This window comes from Eretmochelys imbricata, chromosome 1 (genome assembly GCF_965152235.1).
Source record: "Eretmochelys imbricata isolate rEreImb1 chromosome 1, rEreImb1.hap1, whole genome shotgun sequence".
Classification (NCBI taxonomy): domain Eukaryota; kingdom Metazoa; phylum Chordata; order Testudines; family Cheloniidae; genus Eretmochelys; species Eretmochelys imbricata.
This window is the reverse complement of record NC_135572.1, coordinates 9,986,465-10,006,659: the sequence shown is the minus strand read 5'-3', so window position 1 is coordinate 10,006,659 and position 20,195 is coordinate 9,986,465. Positions and strand designations below refer to the sequence as shown.

The 20,195-nt window shown below is 44.0% G+C and overlaps 1 protein-coding gene across 1 annotated transcript in view; it reads left to right on the top strand.

Annotated features, from left to right (window-relative positions):
- Positions 1-20,195, top strand: part of CLPB (ClpB family mitochondrial disaggregase) — a 141,851-nt gene that overhangs the window by 82,437 nt on the left and 39,219 nt on the right. Inside the window, exons 6-7 of the mRNA XM_077830570.1 lie at positions 498-595; positions 17,244-17,358. Of these exons, the coding sequence (XP_077686696.1) occupies positions 498-595; positions 17,244-17,358 (213 nt within the window). The remainder of the gene's footprint in view (positions 1-497; positions 596-17,243; positions 17,359-20,195) is intronic.

Sequence of the window (20,195 nt, the reverse complement as noted above, 5' to 3'; positions counted from 1 at the left end):
TGGAGTCTCTCTGGCTGTTTTTTAACTCCCAAAGAGATGAGTTGTCCAGATGAAGAAGAACCACTGCTGAAATGCAGCCAATTCTGTGGCAGAAGGCAGCAGCTGTTTAACAGGCCACAGCAATCCTAGACAACAGTTCAGACCAGGCAGTGAAGAAGAATACCATATCCAATTGAAACTGCAGTAGTTCCATGGAGCTGCCATAGGCCCAGTAGCTGGTGCTTTTATGAAGCTGTGTTTTGTTTCAGGCACTCCATGTGCTTTCATCATCACAACAGCCTTTCCCTGCCAAGCCGATTGTTAAGTGACTCTCTCCTTTTGTTGTTCCCCTGACGTCCTTACATGTGCTGGTTGTACATTGTCCCTCTCTGATCTGAATAGCCCTCAGAGCAAAGGTTAGAAGAGGACACTGGGGAGCGTAGGGGTCACAAGTCGTGCTTCATGTTTATTCTGCCCCATGTTTGAACTCTGATCCCTCCTTTTCCCCCTATGATCAGGTGCCAGCCCCCTGCAGAGGAATGAAATGGGGCACACACCACTAGATTACGCCCGTGACGGGGAGGTCATGAAACTTCTGAAAGCATCAGAAACAAAGGTGAGTCTGATTCAGGTGACTTACTATTTCCTTTACAGGTTTCAGAGTAGCAGCCGTGTTAGTCTGTATCCGCAAAAAGAACAGGACTTGTGGCACCTTAGAGACTAATAAATTTGTTAGTCTCTAAGGTGCCACAAGTACTCCTGTTCTATTTCCTTTTCAGGTTTCAACCGAAGGAGCCTGTTTCAGCTCCTACACCTTCTGGAAGGATACCTTAGCATGGTTACATCTCTGATCCTTTCAATGTCTCTGGAACGACATGCAGAGTATCTTCAGAAATGATTTAAAGTTATATGATGTATAACTTAAAAGTGTTAGAATTATCTTCAGATATATCTATGGCCACCTGTTCTGCCTCTTGTATTGCTTTTTGTGGCTTATCATTGAGATGCATACCACAAATAAGATCACCTGTTGTCTGCTTATCCCAGTAGCCTCTAGGCAGAGTATGGTAAAATCAGATTGCTATCTCCATCTTCTCTTTTGAAACACCTGAGGTTTTTGAGTTCAAGACAGATCCTTGTGTGAGGTCTCACCTAGCGGTTGAGTCTCAGAACTGGGATCCGGGAACTCCTGAGCACCAATCCTAACTTCTGGACTGGCCTCGGACCATTCACCTAACCTCTCCCAGACTCATTGTCTCCCTCGATACAATGGAGTCATACGTACTGCACAAGGACGTGTTTGTCAAAGGGAGGGAAAAAACACAGTTGCAGTAATTGTCATCAGCAGTTGCAGTAAAGAGCCCAGGGAGTGAATAGGCCTGGAGTGGGGGAAGCTTGCAGTGCCATTGTCTCCATTTCATATCTGGGGAACGGAGGCACAGAGAGGCTAAGTGACTTACCCAAGGTCACACAGATGAGTCTGGCAGAGCAGAGGATTAAACTTGGATCTCCCAAGTTAGCCTTAACCACTAGATCATCCTTCTTCTCTTCCTTGTAATGATAAAGCTCCTGGTCATTAGATAGGGAGAACTGACACCGGTTCTAAACAGCATTTAAAGTTATTAGGTACATTTATTAAAATAGTAATGACATCATTATGAAGTAGTAATAATGATTTGCCCTTCTGGAGTGCCGTTCTTCTAAGAATCTCAAGTCACGCAGTGCATTAAGCCTAACAAGCCCCCTTTGAAGTGGGTAAGGATCAGTGTCCCCATTTTACAGATGGGGAAGCTGAGGTCCATACAGATTAAGGCCCATGTTTTCAAAAGTGGCCTCTACTTTGGGGTGCCTCCATTTTTGGTTACCCAGCTTTAGACATTGAATTTGCCATCTTGAAAATGTGGGCCTAAAAACTTGTCTAGGCTGTGAAAATGAGAGGTGTGTTAAATTGTGTTAGCCAGCCTGCTAATTACATGGTTTTAAGCAAAGCCTAGCATCTAATGTAGACAAAGCAAAAACACATTTACTGTCCAAGGTCAAACCTAGAGCCAAGGTCACACAGGAAGTCTTTGGTGGAGCTAACAGTAGAAGCCAGGTCTCCTGGCTACTAGTCCCCTGCTCTAACTACTAGACTAATGCCGCATCCTCTTATACTATGCACTGCTGTTACAAGAAGGAAGATCTTGAATGTGGCATTTCTCCATTGAGCTGATGGTTCTCATATTAGCTGATGGTTCTCATATCTCATATTGGAGTGAGTTGTAACAGTCAGGACGGCTCTTTAAAAGTTTTAAAACAGAAATGTTGAGCACAAAATTCTTAAATCAGTGAGAGGAGAAAAAAATCATCTCTTGGTTAAATGGCCTCTGGAGTCCAGTGTCAGGGAGTGAGTAGCTGGAGGAGGGAGAGGAGATAAATATATGTGCATGTTGCTGATGAAAATGATGCAGGGTGTATATAAAACATAAGTCGGTGCAGCTGGTTTGTGATGAATATTCTGCTGAGGGGGATGTGGTGGTAGCAGGGTTGCATTCCCACTCCTGCACCTGCATTCCACTGAGAGTCTTTGAGAATGTATTTCTCATTTTAATCACAGCTGGAGAATGAATTGGCAGGACTGTTCACCAGATAGACATATCACATATATTTTATTTACATATCCTGGTGACAGAGTAACAAGGAGTTTTCATATGTATTTTTAAATTTGTTTTTAAAAAGAATTCTGTGCATGCTTTTACTGTGTTATAAGAATCTTTTTGTGTGTATAGATAAGCTGATTCACAATGCTAAATTAAACCTGAATGTGTTGCCAAACAGACAGAGCTAGGAGCAAAGGGATAGGCCAAAGTAGGTAAATAGGTGGTAAAGAGGCCAGGTTCTTGTCTTGTGTGACTTTTATTGCTGGTGAAAGGTGGCAGATTAACAGCCCTGAATACTGAAGTCCTTTTATTTGTCCCCAAAGTAGGGGAAACGAAGACATCTTCCCCAGCATTAGCTTGATGGTGTGCCTCAACTCTGAGTTAGTCTCTGGGCCAGTTCTGTTTTTGACCTTGCTGCAGAGACTGCCAGTAGGAAAGCCAGTACAGACCGATAGATCTGGTGACTTCAGGCTTGCCTAAAGCTGTACATCCCTGTCACAGCCAGAACTAGAACGTAGATCTCCTGGATCTCAGACATCTTCTTAAACCACGAGGCCCCCGCGTTCCTGCTGGCTTCCTTTTAGGGCATGCCCTTCCTGTTTTGGACATCCATACTATGCAGATCATCCATCCATGGAGTTGCACAGTCAAAGGTAGAGCAGGATCCCAATAACCTCATAAGAAGCAAAGATCTTGAGCCAAAGTAATCCTTACTGTAACAAATCGAGTTACTCCAGGGATAGATTTGGCCCTTGATGTGAATGAACTGCCACCCAAAATCTCTAAAGACTGGCATTACTTAAATAGCTTAGTTTGTATCCCTGACACGTTTTCCAGCTGAAAACAAATATATAATCCTAGTTTATTTAATCTTTTAAATTCCTTTTCCTGTAATGTAAAAGAGGTTGCGTCCTACACATGGCCAGGTTCTCTGCAGACATTCAGCCTCACTAGCAGCTGTGCTTTTGAACCTCTGTTCTTTGAATATTTTCCCGTAAATGAAATCATGGCTGGGAGGGGTGCCATACTGGATAAAGAATAATAAAAGCCAGTGATCACAATTACCAGGCTCGTATTAGCAACTGGGAGCCAGGGATTGCTATCTCAAGGTGAGGTCTGACAAAGCTAATACAGTGCGTCTCTTATTAAAAAGATGGGTTCTCCTCCTTTACGTTTGGCACTATCTCACAAGAACCTCTTAGCCCAGGTGAACCTAGGAGCTTTGTTACCTCCTGCCTAGCACAAGAAGAGCAGGGTATCAGTCCCTACCTCTCTTTCAGAACACGTAACGCTGGTGTAATCCACTTATATGGCAATGATGTTCTATCAAAGTTTAATCAGAAGAACTAGAGATCAGTTATCGGAGGGGGAAAACAGTCCCCATTCATAGCACTTCACGCCATGTAATGGAGTGTCACTTTGACTGGTGGCTAAAGTCAAATGTAATCAAGGTCAGGCTCTCTTTGTGATTTTCTCTCCAGTAATGTCTTTGTAGCAGTAACACTATGCATGAGCCCTGGCTTTTACTGACTGCCCCAGTCACTGATCATGGGAGTTCACTGGTCTCTGGGTCACAGGAAGGAAGCAAGCAGTGCAGACTAAGGAACAATTGTGACTTGCTTTGTAGGGAGCCTTGCCCAGTCGTGCACAGGGAGAAAAATGGTTGGTGTCAAAAATCAGTGAAAGTTATGTCTTGCTACCAAACAGAGAGTGAGATCCTGACCCCCCACTCCAGCCCCTCTATGGATAAAAGGGCTGGAGCAGTGTAAAGTGGCTCTAAAAGCCCCAGTTCTGACTGGAGGAGGAGTCCCCTGGCACAGACCCCGATGAGACAGACATAAGGCTGCCTCCTGAGGACTCCCTCACTGGTGCTGGTGTAGGGAGTGTGCCAGGGATGGGGAGGTGTTGCGGGTCCGGTTGCAGCCCACAGCCCTGCAGACTTTCAGGGCTGTGCTGCAGCCATAGAGAAGTCCAGGGCTGAGTTACACCAGGGGCCTCTCCAGCCCGGGAACAGCCAAAAATTAGGAGGGCAGAAAGTTGGCTTAAGGCCCCTTGAACCCCACATCCTCCTGGGGGGCAAGGTCTTTGCAGTGCCTCTTAGAGTCACAGCACAGAGTCGCACCCAAAGAACTAACGAAGGCAGGTCCCAGCACTTCAGTCCTTCCTCCCAAACTTCGGCAGGTTGCCGTCATCAGCTGTGTCAATGTCTCCATGACCCTCTGCAGTCATTGCTCTGCCATCATCCTTGTGGCTAAGAGGGCAAGAGTCGTTTTCGAAGGCAGAAGTGCTGCACTTCATCCAACTAGTCTGGGGTGCAGGAGACTGGCACGAGCCTAACCCTCTCTTGGGACATCAGCTCCACCACACTGCAGGCCTTTGGAGCAAGAGTTCTGCTTGTGCCCCCAAATCTGAGACTTCAGTGTGTTAAATTAAAAACAGAACAAACAGAAAAACCCCTACAATGAATAGATTCTAAGGCCAGAAGGTCATCATCTAGTCTGACCTCCTGAATGACACAGCCCAGAGAACTTCCCCACAATAATTCCTAGAGCAGACCTTTTAGAAAAACATCCAGTCTTGATTTAAAAATGGTCAGAGATGGAGAATGCACAATGACTCTTGGTAAATTATTCCAATGGTTAACTATTCTCACTGTTAAAAATGTATGCCTTATTTCCAGTCTGAATTTGTGTAGCTTCACCTGCCAGCCACTGGATCGTGTTATACCTTTCTCTGCTAAGTTAAAGAGCCCATTATGAAATATTTGTTTCCCACATAGGTATTTATAGACTACGCAGTTCCCCTTAACCTTCTCTTTGTTAAGCTAAACAGACTGAGCTCCTTGAATCTATCACTATAAGGCATGTTTTCTAATCCTTTAATTATTCTTGTGGCTCTTCTCTGAACCCTCTCTAATTTATCAACATCTTTCATGAACTGTGGGCACCAGAACTGGACACAGTATTCCAACAGCGGTCACACCAGTCCCAAATACAGAGGTAAAATAACTTCTCTACTCCTTGAGATTCCCATTTATACATCCAAGGATCACAGTTGCTCTTTGGCCATAGCGTCACATTTGGGAGCTCATATTCAGCTGATTATCCACCACAACCCCCACATCTTTTTCAGAGTCATTACTTCCCAGGATAGAGTCTCCTATCTGGTAACTGTGGCTGACATTCTTTGTTCCCAGATAGATGCTTTTACATTTAGCCATATTAAAACGCATATTCTTTGCTTGCACCCAGTTCACCAAGCAATCTAAATCACTGTGAATCAGTGATGTGTCTGCTTCATTATTTACCACACCCCCAATTTTTGTGTCATCTGCAAACTTTATCAGTAATATTTTTGTTTTCTTCCGGGTCCTTGATAAAGATGTGAAATAGCATAGGGCCAAGAACCAATCCCTGTGGGACCCTTTTGGGACCGCTTAGTGATGATTCCCCAATTACAGTTACATTATGAGACCTATCAGTTAGCCAGTTTTTAATCCATTTAATGTGTGCCATGTTAATTTGATGTCATTCTCGTTTTTTAATCAATTTGTTTTGCAGTACCAAATCAAATGCCTTACAGAAGTCTAAGTATGTTGCGAACCTAGTGAGCAGCGAAGAGAGGAGATGTAAACAGAGGGAATTTGTATGGGAGTTTGCCTGGGGAAGAGCCCACAGAGTTTCTGCTTTTCAGGCTTGTACGAGCAGTAAATACATTATCCGAGGAGGCTCTTAGAATAGAATATCAGGGTTGGAAGGGATCTTGGGAGGTCATCTAGTCCAACCTCCTGCTCAAAGGTAGAAAAAATGGATAGTGAGGGGTCAGCTGTTATGACCTGCACAGGATGCACTGTGTTTGTCTTTCTCCTAGAGGAGAGAAGTGACTTGGTCTGTGCGAAGTGTAAGCTGGTCTTCATACTGGAAGAAAAGGTCAAAGGACTGGAGGCCCAAGTATCGACCCTGCATTGCGTCAGAGAAAATGAAGACTTCCTGGATAGAAGTCAGGATTTGGTACTGCGGGCACAGCGTGCCAAAGAATCAGAGAGGGCAGTGGAGGGGGGACTGAAGAACAATGAAGAAAGTTGGAAAGGAGTCAAAGGGGCAGTTCCTAAAAGATGTAATACTGGAGGCTCAACATCAAGTGATTTCGCTGCAGAGGAAGGAAAAGAAGAGCCAGAGGAGGCCAGTGTGGCTGCACAAGGAGCTTTTGAGCTATTTAAAAACCAAAAGGAATACATACAGGAAATGAAAAGAGGGGCATGTCACCGAGAAAGTATACATAGGAATAGCATGAGTGTCTAGGGACAGAATCAGGAAAGCCAGGGCAAAGAATGCGTTCCAGCTGGCAGGGAATGTAAGAGACAACCAGAAGGAGTTCTTCAAATATGTCAGACAAAAAAGAAAGATCAAGGACGGTGTGGTCTGCTGCCCAGTGTTGAAGGTGAGCTGGCACGGAAGATGATAGGAAAGCAGGGTTGCTCGTGCCTACTTAGCTTCAGTCTTCTCACAAAAAATAACATGTGACTGGATGACTAGTTGAAGTTACCAGAGAAAATAAAGGAGAAGGGATGCAAATCGGGATAAAAAACACGTCAGAGATCGTGTGACCAATTTGAATGAATTCAGATCAGCGGATCCAGATGCTGTTCACCCAAGAGTACTGAAGGAATTAGCTGAAGAAATCTAGGAGCCACTGGCAATAATATGTACAAACTCGTTGATGATAGGAGAGGTCCCAGAAGACTAGAGAAGGGCTAACATAGTGCCCATCTTTAAAAAGGAGGAGCCGGGGAACTACAGACCAGTCAGCCTGACCTCGATATCTGGGAAGCTACTGGAGTAATGTATAAAACATTCAATTTGCAAATACCTGGAAGATGAAGAGGTAATTACAAGCAGCCAGCATATATTTACTAAGAACAAATCATGCCAAACCAGGTTGATTTCCTTCTTTGATAGGGTAACTGGTTTGCTGGATAGGGGAATGCAGTGGACATAATATACCTGGACTTTAGCAAGGCTTTTGACACAGTCCCACATGACATTCTGAAAAGAAAGCTGGAGAAATGTGGGCTTGGTGGAACTACCATTAAGTGGATACATAATTGATTAAACAACCACAATCAAAGAGTAACTATTAATGGAGTGATGTCAGGTTGGAGGGATGTCTCAAGTGAGGTTCCACAGGGATCTCTTTGGGGTCCGGTCTCGTTTAACATTTTTATTAATGACCTGGGTGTAGGAATAGATAGCATACTGATTGAATTTGCAGATGACGCAAAGCTGAGGGATTTGCCAACACTTTGAAGGATAGAACTAAAATCCAGAAGGATCTTGATAAATTGGAGAACTGGGCTAGGGACAAAAAAATGAAATTCAACAAAAACAAAGGTGCTACACGTAGGGAAGAAAAACCAAATTCACAAATACAGAATGAGGGATAACTGTCTTGGCAGCAGCACTGCTGAGAAGGATCTGGGAGTTGTGGTGGATCACAACCTCAACATGAGTCAGCAGTTCAATGCTGTTGCAAAAAAAGCAAATGCAATTTGAGGTTGCATTAACAGAGTCATGGCATGCAAGTCGTGGGAGGTGATAGTACCACTCTACTTGGCTCCGACTAGGCCTCAGCTGAAGTACAGTGTCCAGTAGTGGTCACCAATGTATAGGGAGGATGTAGAGAAACTGGAAAAGGATCCAGAGGTGAGCAGCAAAGATGATCAAAGGGATGGAATGCAAGCCATATGACCAAAGGCTGGAGGAACCGGGTATATTTAGTTTGGAAAAGAGGAGATTAAGTGGGGACAGTCTTCAAGTACTTAATAGCAGTCTTCAAACACATGAAAAGCTGCCAAAAAAAGATGGAGAAAAGTGTTTCTCTCTTACCACGGAAGGCAGCAAAGAGGCAATGGGTTCAAACTACAGCATAGCAGATTTAGATTAAATCTCAGGAAAAACTGAAAGAACAGTAGGACAATGGAACAGATTGCCTAGGGAGGTTGTGGAAGCTCCTTCACTGGAAGTTTTTGAAAGGAGGCTGGCTAGCCATCCTGTCTTGGATCATTTAGACACAATAAATCCTTCATCTTGGCAAGGGGTTAGACTAGATGACCCTTGTGGTCCCTTCTAGCCCTATGATTCTATATTATGTCAACACTATTACCTTTATCAGCCAAACTTGTAATCTCATCAAATAAAGATATTAAGTTATTTTGACAGGATCTATTTTCCATAAACCATGTTGATTTGCATTAATTACATTACAGTTCTCTTGTTCTTTATTAATCGAGTCCCATGTCAGCTGCTCCATTATCTTGCCTGGGATTGATGACTGACAGGCCAAAAATTACCTGGGTCATCCCATTTACCCTGTTTAAATATTGGCATAACATTAGCTTTCTTTCAGTCCTCTGGAACTTCCCCAGTATTCCAAGACTTATTGAAAATCAGTATTAACAGTCCAGTGAGCTTCTCAGCCAGCTCTTTTAAAGGTCTTGGATGCAAGTTATCTGGACCTGCTGATTTAAAATATCTGACTTTAGGAGCTGCTGTTTAAGATATCCTCCCAAGATACTGCTGGAATGGAAAGTGTTTTATCATCATTGTATAATATGACTAGATTCATAGTTAGGAAGGTTTCAGAGTAGCAGCCGTGTTAGTCTGTATTCACAAAAAGAAAAGGAGTACTTGTGGCACCTTAGAGACTAATAAGTTTATTTGAGCATAAGCTTTCGTGAGCTACAGCTCACTTCATCGGATGCATTCAGTGGAAAATACAGTGGGGAGATTTATATACATAGAGAACATGAAACAATGGGTGTTACCATACACACTGTAACCAGAGTGATCACTTAAGGTGAGCTATTACCAGCAGGAGAGCGGTGGGTGGGGGAGGGGGGGACTTTTGTAGTGATAATCAAGGTGGGCCATTTCCAGCAGTTGACAAGAACGTCTGAGGAACTGGGGCGGGGGGGGGGGGGAATAAACATGGGGAAATAGTTTTACTTTGTGTAATGACCCATCCACTCCCAGTCTCTATTCAAGCCTAAGTTAATTGTATCCAGTTTGCAAATTAATTCCAATTCAGCAGTCTCTCGTTGGAGTCTGTTTTTTAAGTTTTTTTGTTGAAGAATTGCAACTTTTAGATCTGTAATGGAGTGACCAGAGAGATTGAAGTGTTCTCCAACTGGTTTTTGAATGTTATAATTCTTGATGTCTGATTTGTGTCCATTTATTCTTTTACGTAGCGACTGGCCAGTTTGACCAATGTACATGGGAGAGGGGCATTGCTGGCACATGGTGGCATATATCACATTGGTAGATGTGCAGGTGAACGAGCCTCTGATAGTGTGGCTGATATGATTAGGAAGCTTTTCCTGAGATTAAATCTGCCACAGACTACATCATCTGTTTCCCCTGAAATACAGAACAGAAATATTTATTGAACACTTCTGCCTTTTCTGCATTATCACTGATAATTCTACCATTTCCATCTAGTAATGGACCAGTATAACTGTTAGCATTCCTTTTGTTCCTAATATAGTTAAAGAACTCCTTATTTCCTTAACTTCTGGCCATAGCTTTCTCCTTGTGTCCCTTGGCTTCCTTTACCAATTTTCTGCAATTCCTAATTTCTTATTTATATTCATTACTATCAACTTCACCTTTATTCCATTCGTTAAATAATTTTTTTTTTAATTTTTATTTTTTTACAGCTGTCTTCACCTTCCCTCTCAACCAGATTGATTTTGTAACCAGTGCAGCCTTTTTCCTCAATTGTGGGATTGTAGTTTTCGGTGCATCTAGTAAGGTGTTCTTAAATGATTCCCAGTGATCATTCACAGTTTCCTGATTTAATTCTTTCTCCCAGCTTTTTTGGCTCATAATTATTTTCAGCTTTATGAAATTTGCCCTATTAAAGCACCAAGTATATATATTACTACTCTGGACTTTATTCTGCTTACACCTTATAAATGTGATCAAGTCATGATCATTTGTACATAAGCTACCATTAACTTTTAGTTCTGTGGTCAGTTCCTCTTCGTCTGTTAGGGCAAGGTCTAATATAGAATTCCCTTGTGTTGGCTCAACACTTTTTGAACTAGGAAATTGTCATCTGTAATGTTTAGAAATTCCAAGTAGCATGAGACCTCCAGCATGTGCCACTCAAATTGAAATTTCCGATGATCACACAGGTTTTTTTCCCCCTTACACATTATAGATAGGTGCATAAGGAGCCAGTCATCCTGTTCCCTTGTATGATTTGGTGTATGTAGCAGACACCAACTAATACCCCATCTTGTGCTTGATCTGTTAGGGTATGATCCATAAGCATTCAAGACCGTTTTCTTCTGAGTTATCAGTGACTCAGAAACAGGTAATGCCAATTTTGAGGTAGAGTGCCCCTCCCCATCCCATTTTGGATACTCGATCCTTCCTAAATAGGTTAGAAACATTGATTTTAACATTCCTGTTGTGCGACTCATCCCACCAGGTTTCAGTAACACCAACTAGATTGAATTTATGCTCATAAATGAGCAATTCGAATTCTTCTTGTTTGTTACCCGGGATCCTAACATTGAGGTAGAGGCAATTTATTTTTTTTTTTCTTTTCATGTCGTTTGGTTTCTTGATTAAGTTTATTCACAGCATCTTGAATTTTGTGCTGAGTGTCCATATCTTCCCACTTTTTACCTCCCCTTTTGCTATTAGTTTAACCCCCCTCCTGACTATTCTAGCCAACCTGTCCCTGGGGAGATTGGTCCTCTTTCTACTGAGGTGGAGGCCATGCAAACTATACAGCCCCCTCTTCCCGTAGAAGGTGGACCAATGTTCTACAAAACCAAAGCTCTCCACCCTACATCACTTACCTAGCCAGTGATTCACTTTCAGCATCTTCTGCCGTCTGTTTTTCTGTGCTCGTGGGACAGGAAGGATCTCAGAGAAGATTGCTCGGACATTCTTCTTCTTCAGCATGCTTCCAAGTCCCTTGACGTCATCTACTATCTGCAAGATATCCCGCGACGCAGTGTCATTAGTGCCACTATGAACCATTACCAATGGTTCCTTGCCCATAGACGTCAGAAGCCTAGCCAGGCTTAGAGCAGCATCTCATGTCTTGGCTCCAGGCAGGCAGTACGCCATCCTGCTGTCCATCTGTTCCTTGCAGAATGTTCTTTCAATTCTTCTGAGTATTGAATCTCCAGCAAGGATTGTCTGTCTTCCTTGCACAGCTGGAGAAATCTGTGTGGGTAAGCTTGATTTTCTTATAGGTTGTATCCATCCATACCTGTCCCATACAGCTACCCATTCTCTTGAACCAGCTGGATCTAAAGTGGTATCATTCGTAATTTCTACTTTGAGGACCCGATACTGATATGAAACTTCTAGCAGTGTGGAATTTCTCCTGCTTCTCTTCTCTCTGATGGTCACGGGCCATCTGTCTGCAACCATGCACAATGCTTCCTTGACCTATTGTGGTTATGAACTTCCAGGCCTCCTCTATGACTCCCCCTCTCACTGATTCCTTTGTGAACAGCTCTGTTCTGCCTGGAACCTGGGTATTGGTATTTCCTGAATCTGGTTGTCTAGGAACTCCTCGGCTTCTCTGATTCTTAGTAGCGTCTCAACTTGCCCCCCACCCCCCAGTTCAAGAATCTTTTCCTCCCAGTAGCGCCACCAAATTCCACTTCATGCCCAGGAAATCCCTTATGTCATCAGGCAGGAAAGAGAACATAACACATCCATTGCCGGTCACTGCCACCGTTTCATCACTGGCCATCTTGATATCACACACAGTGCTGACGCTGGAAGGAAAGACTCTCACAGTCCCTTTCCACACTCCCCTGCTAGCGGCCTCTGTTCACAGCTCTCGAGTTCGCCTAGCAAGTGACCACGTCTTCCCTGCTTAGCTCAGCTGAGCTCCAGAGGGAGTGAATAACCTCGCAGAGACTTCAAACAGCTGGACTGATCAAAGGTCCAAGGACTTACTCCAAGGCCCACAGCCCAGCTATGCAGCCTGAACGCAGAGAGCGAACAAACAACAGTCAAACAAACAATCCACAAAGGGACCAAACACACCATTCACTAAGTCCTGTTACCTCCAAGCACAGAAGTCTGTAGCTGAGCCTGGCGCTACTCCTTCCGAAACTCCCCTGTTAAATGCCTCTGTTCGAACAAACTTCTTCCAGGTAGGGTTAGGAAGAAAGCTCCTGTTTGTCAAAAACTTGAAGGGTCTCTAGATATTACAGTGATGAATGCAGTATAAAACCAAGATAGATGGGCAAGGATAATGGCCTGACCTCAAATTCTGTTTATAAAATGGTGGATTTTCCTCTTCTATTTTTTTCTTTGCTGTCTTCATTTTGTGAAAAGTGCCAAGGTTTTGAAATTTGTTGTCTTTCTGATGCAGAATGAAAACGGGACCTTGGGGAAAAAACTAGAGAGAGACCCACCCCAGAATCCCAGGCCTGATAGTTCGGTCACTCACCTGGGAGGTGGGAGACCCAGGGTCAAGTCGCTGCTCCAAATCAGGCAGAGTTGGGGCTTGAGCCAAAGGACTCTCTTGTCTTACTGGACAGTTGGCAACTCCAGAGGTGTCTCCTTCTGTCTCTCAGAAATTCCATCCTGGACCTGAGAAATCTTCCTAACAAAACCTTTGTGAAACATGAAATAGAAAAACAAAGTCCCAGGAAGATGATGGTGCAGGCTTTGCCCTCACATAGGCCTTGTCTACACACATAAGCTGTACCATTTTTAACTACACCAGTATAGTTAAAGCAGTACAACCCACCCCCAGTGTGAATGCAGTTATACTGGTATAAATGAGTTTATATTGGTATTGGTTGTTCCCCAGCGGGGAATTATGCCTTCTTTTACTGCATAGGCACGGTAATAATAATCGGTATGTGTCTAATAGATCATATCTGGGACCCTACCAAATTGACGGTCCATTTTGGTAAATTACACAGTCATGGCATTTTAAAAATCTTGAATTTCATGATTTCAAATATTTAAATCTTAAATTTCACAGTGTTGTAACTGAGGGGGCCCCAGCTGAAAAGAGCGTCACGGGGTGCTGGGGCGGGGGGGCACACAGCTATGGGGGGGGGCATTGTATTGCCACCCTTACTTCTGCACTGTCTTCAGAGCTGGGTGGCCGGAGAGCGGCGGCTGGTGGGCAGGAACCCAGCTCTGACTCCAGCAGCAGCAGCAAAGTAAGGGTGGCAATACCACACCATGCCACTCTTACTTTTGCCCTGCTGGTGGTGGTGGTGCTGCCTTTAAAGCTGGGCATCCAGAGACCTGCGGCTGCTAGCCGGGCGCCCAGCTCTGAAGGCAGCACCGCCAGCTACAATAGCCAGATTTCACAGGGGAGATCAGATTTCACGGTGCATGACATGTTTTTCATGGCCCTGAATTTGGTAGACCCTTTTCATATCCATTTCCCAATGGGCTCATCAGCGCTGCATTAAGCATTGTAGCTGTGGGGAGCCTGAGTGACCTGTTTATCCAATCTCAGTGTAACTTAAGCGTTTTCCTGTTTCAAACCCAGCTGCAGTCATAGGACGAGGGAGTGGAACACAATAATGCAAGACAGAATTCCGTTCAGAAGAGAGAAGCAAACATGCTCTCACTCAACACTCTGGTGCCTCTTTTGAGTGGCCTGCCCCGAAGAGATGCTCAGGCAGAGGCAATGGGAGGGATTCTGCAAAGCACTAGCTTGCCTTTGCTCACGGTGACGTTAAAGTGCAGACTCACTTCGTGAGCTGAATAGTCTCGTTTCCTTCCCCGAATCTCTTGTGTCCTCCTGTTTTAAATTCCAGCACCGTGTGTCACAGGTGCTTTGGGCTTGCTCTTCCCGGGGGAGATGATTTCCAAAGAGACAAGCATCACAGTTCTCTTCCATTACTTCTCCTGTTGTGCACTCCCTTCTTTTTACATCTAAAGCAGAACTGATCATATGGATTCCACCAGCACAGCTTATATTCCTCACACTGCTTTTAAAAAAAAACTTAAGTATTTGTCCTGATATATAGAAAGACATAGAAATATAGAAGGAGCTGCAGTAGTTTGAGCCTGGTGATATATACGAAGCCTGCGGGAGATACACAGTTGACACACTGGATTCTATCCTCCATGTGTCATTCCACTGGGATCAGCAGTGAAGTTATTGCTCCATATGAAACATCAGGACTGATGGGATCTCTCAGTTATACAGTAGACTGATAGCAGCAGCCAAAATTGGATTGTTTGCTATTTATTTTTTTTAACTTCTGTCAGGGTCACTACCATAACAGGGAAACACTGGCAAACTGGCTGATGTGTTTTATCTACTCTGGCTGCTGCAGCTTTCGCAGCAGAGTTCGGCTTTTGTTGCGAGAGTGTCACCTTCAGAAGACAGTTTAAATGCTTAGATTGTAGACCAGTTGGAGTCCCAGGTGTTCCCTTAGAAAGATCTGCTTTTAGCTAAATCTCTGCATTGCATCAACGTCCATTATCAGGGTGCTGTATTTTCAGTGTACCAACAAGGCATAATTGTCTAGTGGTTAGAGCACAGGAGCGTTAGCCAGGAGGCCTGTGTTCAGTCCCACTGACTCACTTATTGACCTTGGGTAAGTCATATGCAGAGGGATGTACAGACGGCCATCTTTGGTGCTCTGCAGAGGAGTTGGATGGTCAGACAATAAGCAGAATTTCCAAAGCAGAAAGCGCGCAGTGTTTGTCCCTTGGAAAACTGCTCTCGGTACTGGGTGTCAAAGCTACCTGGGTGCCCAGTCACAACTGGATGCCCAGTCATTGGGATTTTCAAAGCCTCACTGCTGTGTTCTTCAGGCCTTTCTGTTCTCCTTGTTTCTAATTGTCACAGCTTCCCCCAGTGCAAGCTCACTGGAAGGCAGATTTTTTCCTAGTAAGTTCCAAGGCAATTCAGAAAGCCACAGTGTACTCCAGCTTCTTGGCCAGGATTCCAGGGCTAAGAACCCTACGCTTGTGAAATGCAACGTGGGAATTTTAAAAGGGAACTGTCTGCTCAAATTACTCAAAGGTGACTAATTCAAGTCTCCTGACAGAAGCCCCTTTAAATAGGACGTCCTGACACCTTTGCAAAATACCCTTTAAAACATTGCTCTAAGGTTTGTCTTCTGCTCATAAGTAGATGTTTGTCAGCTTCTCTCATGTTGAAAAGACCCTATCAATTGATCCCTCGTAGGCTTTTTGTGCTGTCTCCCATCACCAGTTTCTAGGCACTTTCCATGTAAAATTTGACTGGCAATAGCAAAGTCCCTAGTGGACTTCATGTAGTCTCTGGTTCGTCCCTTTTTGTCGAGTTATAGAAATCTCTGCTCAGGCTGGATTTTTTTTCAGCTTCCAGTTGAGGAGCAGGAGATAGTTGCGGCTGTGAATGTCATTCCGGTCATGGTGGGAAAGGTTTTCTCAGCGTTAGCAGCATTTCCTAAAGATGATCAGAGCCTGGACTCAGCTAATGTCCTGAAAGTTCATTCCACACCTTGCTTTGGGTTTGTGATCTGCCTCATTCCAGAGGAGTGCCGCTGGCTTGGTGGTTCAGAGATGGGGGTGCAATGTCTAATGGAGCTGGGACTGGATCTTTTAATGATTTTAAGGCCTTAAGCTGTCAGGGGAAGGGGACTGAGAGCCAGTGGAAGAACTGAAGCACTGGCCTGATGGGCTCACGGTGGCCTAACCCATGAAGGAGGAGGTGGGAAGCTGCACACTGCGCCAGCTGGACACTTGGGATTGTTTTCGGCTTCAGATACGGCACATTTCAGTAACAGAGTGCAGAGAGGACAAATGCATGAATCATTGGGCCCAGTTCCTCATGCAAGAGGAGCAGGACTGATTTCCTTGTGACCTGGAGCTGAAAGAAGGCAAATACTCGAAGTAAACAATCTTCTGTCCGTGACCCCTTTGTACATTATGTGCATGCAAAGCCCTTTGGGATCTTCGGAGTTTAGCCGCTCTGTGCCTCCTTTTTCCAGCCTATAAAATAGGGATAATAATGGTTCCTCCATACTTCACAGGTTGTTGTAAGGCTTAATTCATTAACCAGTGTAATGTGTTGAGATCCTTGAATAGAAGATCCTAAGGAAGATCCAGATATTATTAATGAGTATTTTTATTTATTGAGATAAGCAAGCTGATGTTCGTTGTTACATGGCTGGGCGATTCAGTAGGTAGTGCTCTTCCCACTCAGTTAGTGCTAAATCACTGGCCTAACAAAGTGCCATCTATTGGTGTCATCTTTCAAATGAGATGCACAATGAAGTTTCTGATCACTCCTAGTCATTAAAGACCGCCCAGGTAAAATCCTGCTTGGATAATTACATTCTGCCACCTAAATTCCCCCCCTTCATTTTCTCCCAGATACAATATTTTTCATTTTCTTTCCTAAATTTGTACAGTGTAGCACTGGGTGCTGTTAACAACTGCCATGTCCCACCCCACATATAGCTGCTTTTCAGTGATTAGGAAAAGTGATCCCTGTGTTTAATTCATGTATATCTTTGCAAAGCATTTTAGGGTCCTTTGCACGAAAGGCACTATATAGACATTAGTTGCTGTTTGATGAGAAAATATTTTGCTCATAGTATTTGTTTCCTTTCCACAGTTCCAGGAGGAGCAGCGTAAAAGAGAGTTAGAGGAACGACGCAGGTTTCCCCTGGAGCAGCGGCTAAAAGAGCATATCATTGGGCAAGAGAATGCCATAGCAACAGTGGGAGCTGGTAAGATCAGTTACTGTTAATTGTTCTACATTCTACAAAAAAGAGAGCGCGTAGTATTCCCTGAATCTGTGATCCTGGACTAATTACAGCCAGACTGTTGCGGTGAACTGATGTGCAGAGGTGGGACGACAGCCTAATTCACAGTGAGGCCCAGGAGGGTTTTCATTGATGCAGAGGGCTCATGCTCATTGCTTGAAGAGACTGAGATTCACGTAACACATAAGAGAGTCACGCAACACAAGAACCAGGGGTCACCTGATGAAACTAACAGGCAGCAGGTTTAAAATAAACACAAGTATGTACTTTTTTACACAACGCACTGTCAGCCTGTGGAACTCCTTGCCAGGGGATGTTGCGTAGGCCAAAAGTATAACTGGTTTCAAAAAGAATTAGATAAGTTTATGTAGGATAGGTCCATCAATGGCTTTTTAGCAAAGATGGTTAGACACACAACCTCATGCTCCAGCCTCCACCTCCACCTCCGATTGCCAGAAGCTGAGACTGGACGACAGGGGATAAAGAATAAATGGACACAAATCAGACATCAAGAATTATAACATTCAAAAACCAGTCGGAGAACACTTCAATCTCTTTGGTCACTCGATTACAGACCTAAAAGTAGCAATTCTTCAACAAAAAAACTTCAAAAACAGACTCCAACGAGAGACTGCTGAATTGGAATTAATTTGCAAACTTGATACAATTAACTTAGGCTTGAATAAAGACTGGGAGTGGATGGGTCATTACACAAAGTAAAACTATTTCCCCATGTTTATTCCCGTCCCCACCCCCCACCCCACTGTTCCTCAGACGTTCTTGTCAACTGCTGGAAATGACCCACCTTGATTATCACTACAAACGGTCTCCCCCCACCCCCGACACCCGCTCTCCTCCTGGTAATAGCTCACCTTAAGTGGTCACTCTCATTACAGTGTGTATGGTAACACCCATTGTTTCATGTTCTCTATGTATATAAATCTCCCCACTGTATTTTCCACTGAATGCATCCGATGAAGTGAGCTGTAGCTCACAAAAGCTTATGCTCAGATAAATTTGTTAGTCTCTAAGGTGCCACAAGTACTCCTGTTCTGTTCATTCCTTCTGGAGCATCTGGCACTGGTCACTATCAGAAGACAGGATACCAGGCTAGATGGATCATTGGGTCTGACCCAGCATGGCCGTTCTCATATTCTTTTGGGGGGGTTGGCAGGGACATTGATTCATCTGGCCAATGTAGGAGTGACATTGACTGGCGTTGAAATGTGGATCAGTATGTAGTCTTTTCTGGATCAGAAGTATCGTGATTCCAGTATGGGACCTCGAGGAGGCGTTCTTACATAGGAACAGATCTGAGAGAGGAATTGTCAGGGCTCCCGTCCGTTGAATAGAGGATCTTCTCACCTCTCTATGCAAAAAGACAAAGCAAGATTTTCTGTGCGCTCTTGTTGGCTGGTTTGTTAGTAGGGCTTCTGGATTAAGAGTGCTGTGTGTTAATAGTGAACTGAATATTAAAACTCTTTGTCAGCAACCTGTTACTGAAACCTCCCTCTGCTATGCTCATGAGCCCATTACAGAGATGCAGGAGGGGCCAATATCTTCTGTCACTCTGGCCACAGGCCGGGCCAAGAAAAAAAGGGACATGACAAGGGAAACTAGTCTGGGAAACTGAAGTAAAACATCTTAATTGGCATTTGCTTGTCTAGTTTTATTCTTCACTGGTTGGAAAGCAATACTGAATGGCTTTGCCCTGTAGCTAATAAAGCAGTTTGGGATTTTATGTTTATACGTATCAATAGATAGTGCAGGCAGGATAACTTGGCTTTTTAGTGTTTCCCACTTGGATTCACTAAAAGTACTTTGGCCAGCGATCTGCAATCTTCTGCAATCCCATATTAGTTTGTCCTTGAGCTAGCAAAGTTAAGTGTTAATTGGGCCTTTTCTGGAAGCGGTCTCCTTGTTCTTGTACCCGTGGGCGAAAGCTTTTCGGAGGCATTGCTGTCTAGTGTTGGAGCAGGGAATAGGAAGATGCCATGGGATCTTTAATGCACTGCACCATGGTTTTCTTCTCATCCAAAAGACAGCACAGTGCCACTGACCCTTATCCCTCAGTAGGGAATTGACTGAATACCAATAGAAAGGGGAATAATATCAGAAACCTCATTTCCGACAGCACTGTCTACAAATATCTAAGGCTGCTAACACCAGGGGTTTAGGTCGTTTATTTAGCATTGCAGTGGGGAGGGTTGTTGGGGATTTTTTTCCACTGAGAGTACTTGGGTAATCTTAAGAAAGGGAGAATGTAAGCTGAGCATTAGAAAAGGGTCTGATGATTAAGATTTTCAAGTCTGTGGCATAGTCTCCCAAAGCAAGGCTTGGAAACCTCACTACGTGGAATACTCTAAAACTAGATTGGACAAAGCTCCAGAAAACATCCTGCAAGGAACAGTCCTGCACAGGCCAGGACTGGACAAAGTGATTTAATAAGTCTGTGTCCGCTCTAGTGTCTCTTGTTCCGTGAATGCCTCCCATCATATGCAGCGCTGTTGTAGCTGTGTTAGTTCCAGGCTATTAGAGAAACAAGGTGGATGAGGTAATATCTTTTATTGGGCCAGGCTCTGTTGGGGAGAGAGACCAGCTTTCAAGCTACACAGAGCTCTTCTTCAGGTCAGGGAAACTTAACCAGAGTGTCACTGCTAAATACAAGGTTGAATAGATTGTTTAGCCTAAGTAGTTAACAAATATTGCAACGGACCGTTCAAGGTTGACTCTATTAAATTTGTTAGATCCAACAAGATCGCAGGCTGAGGTGGAAACTGTCTACAGATGTTGCCAGGGTG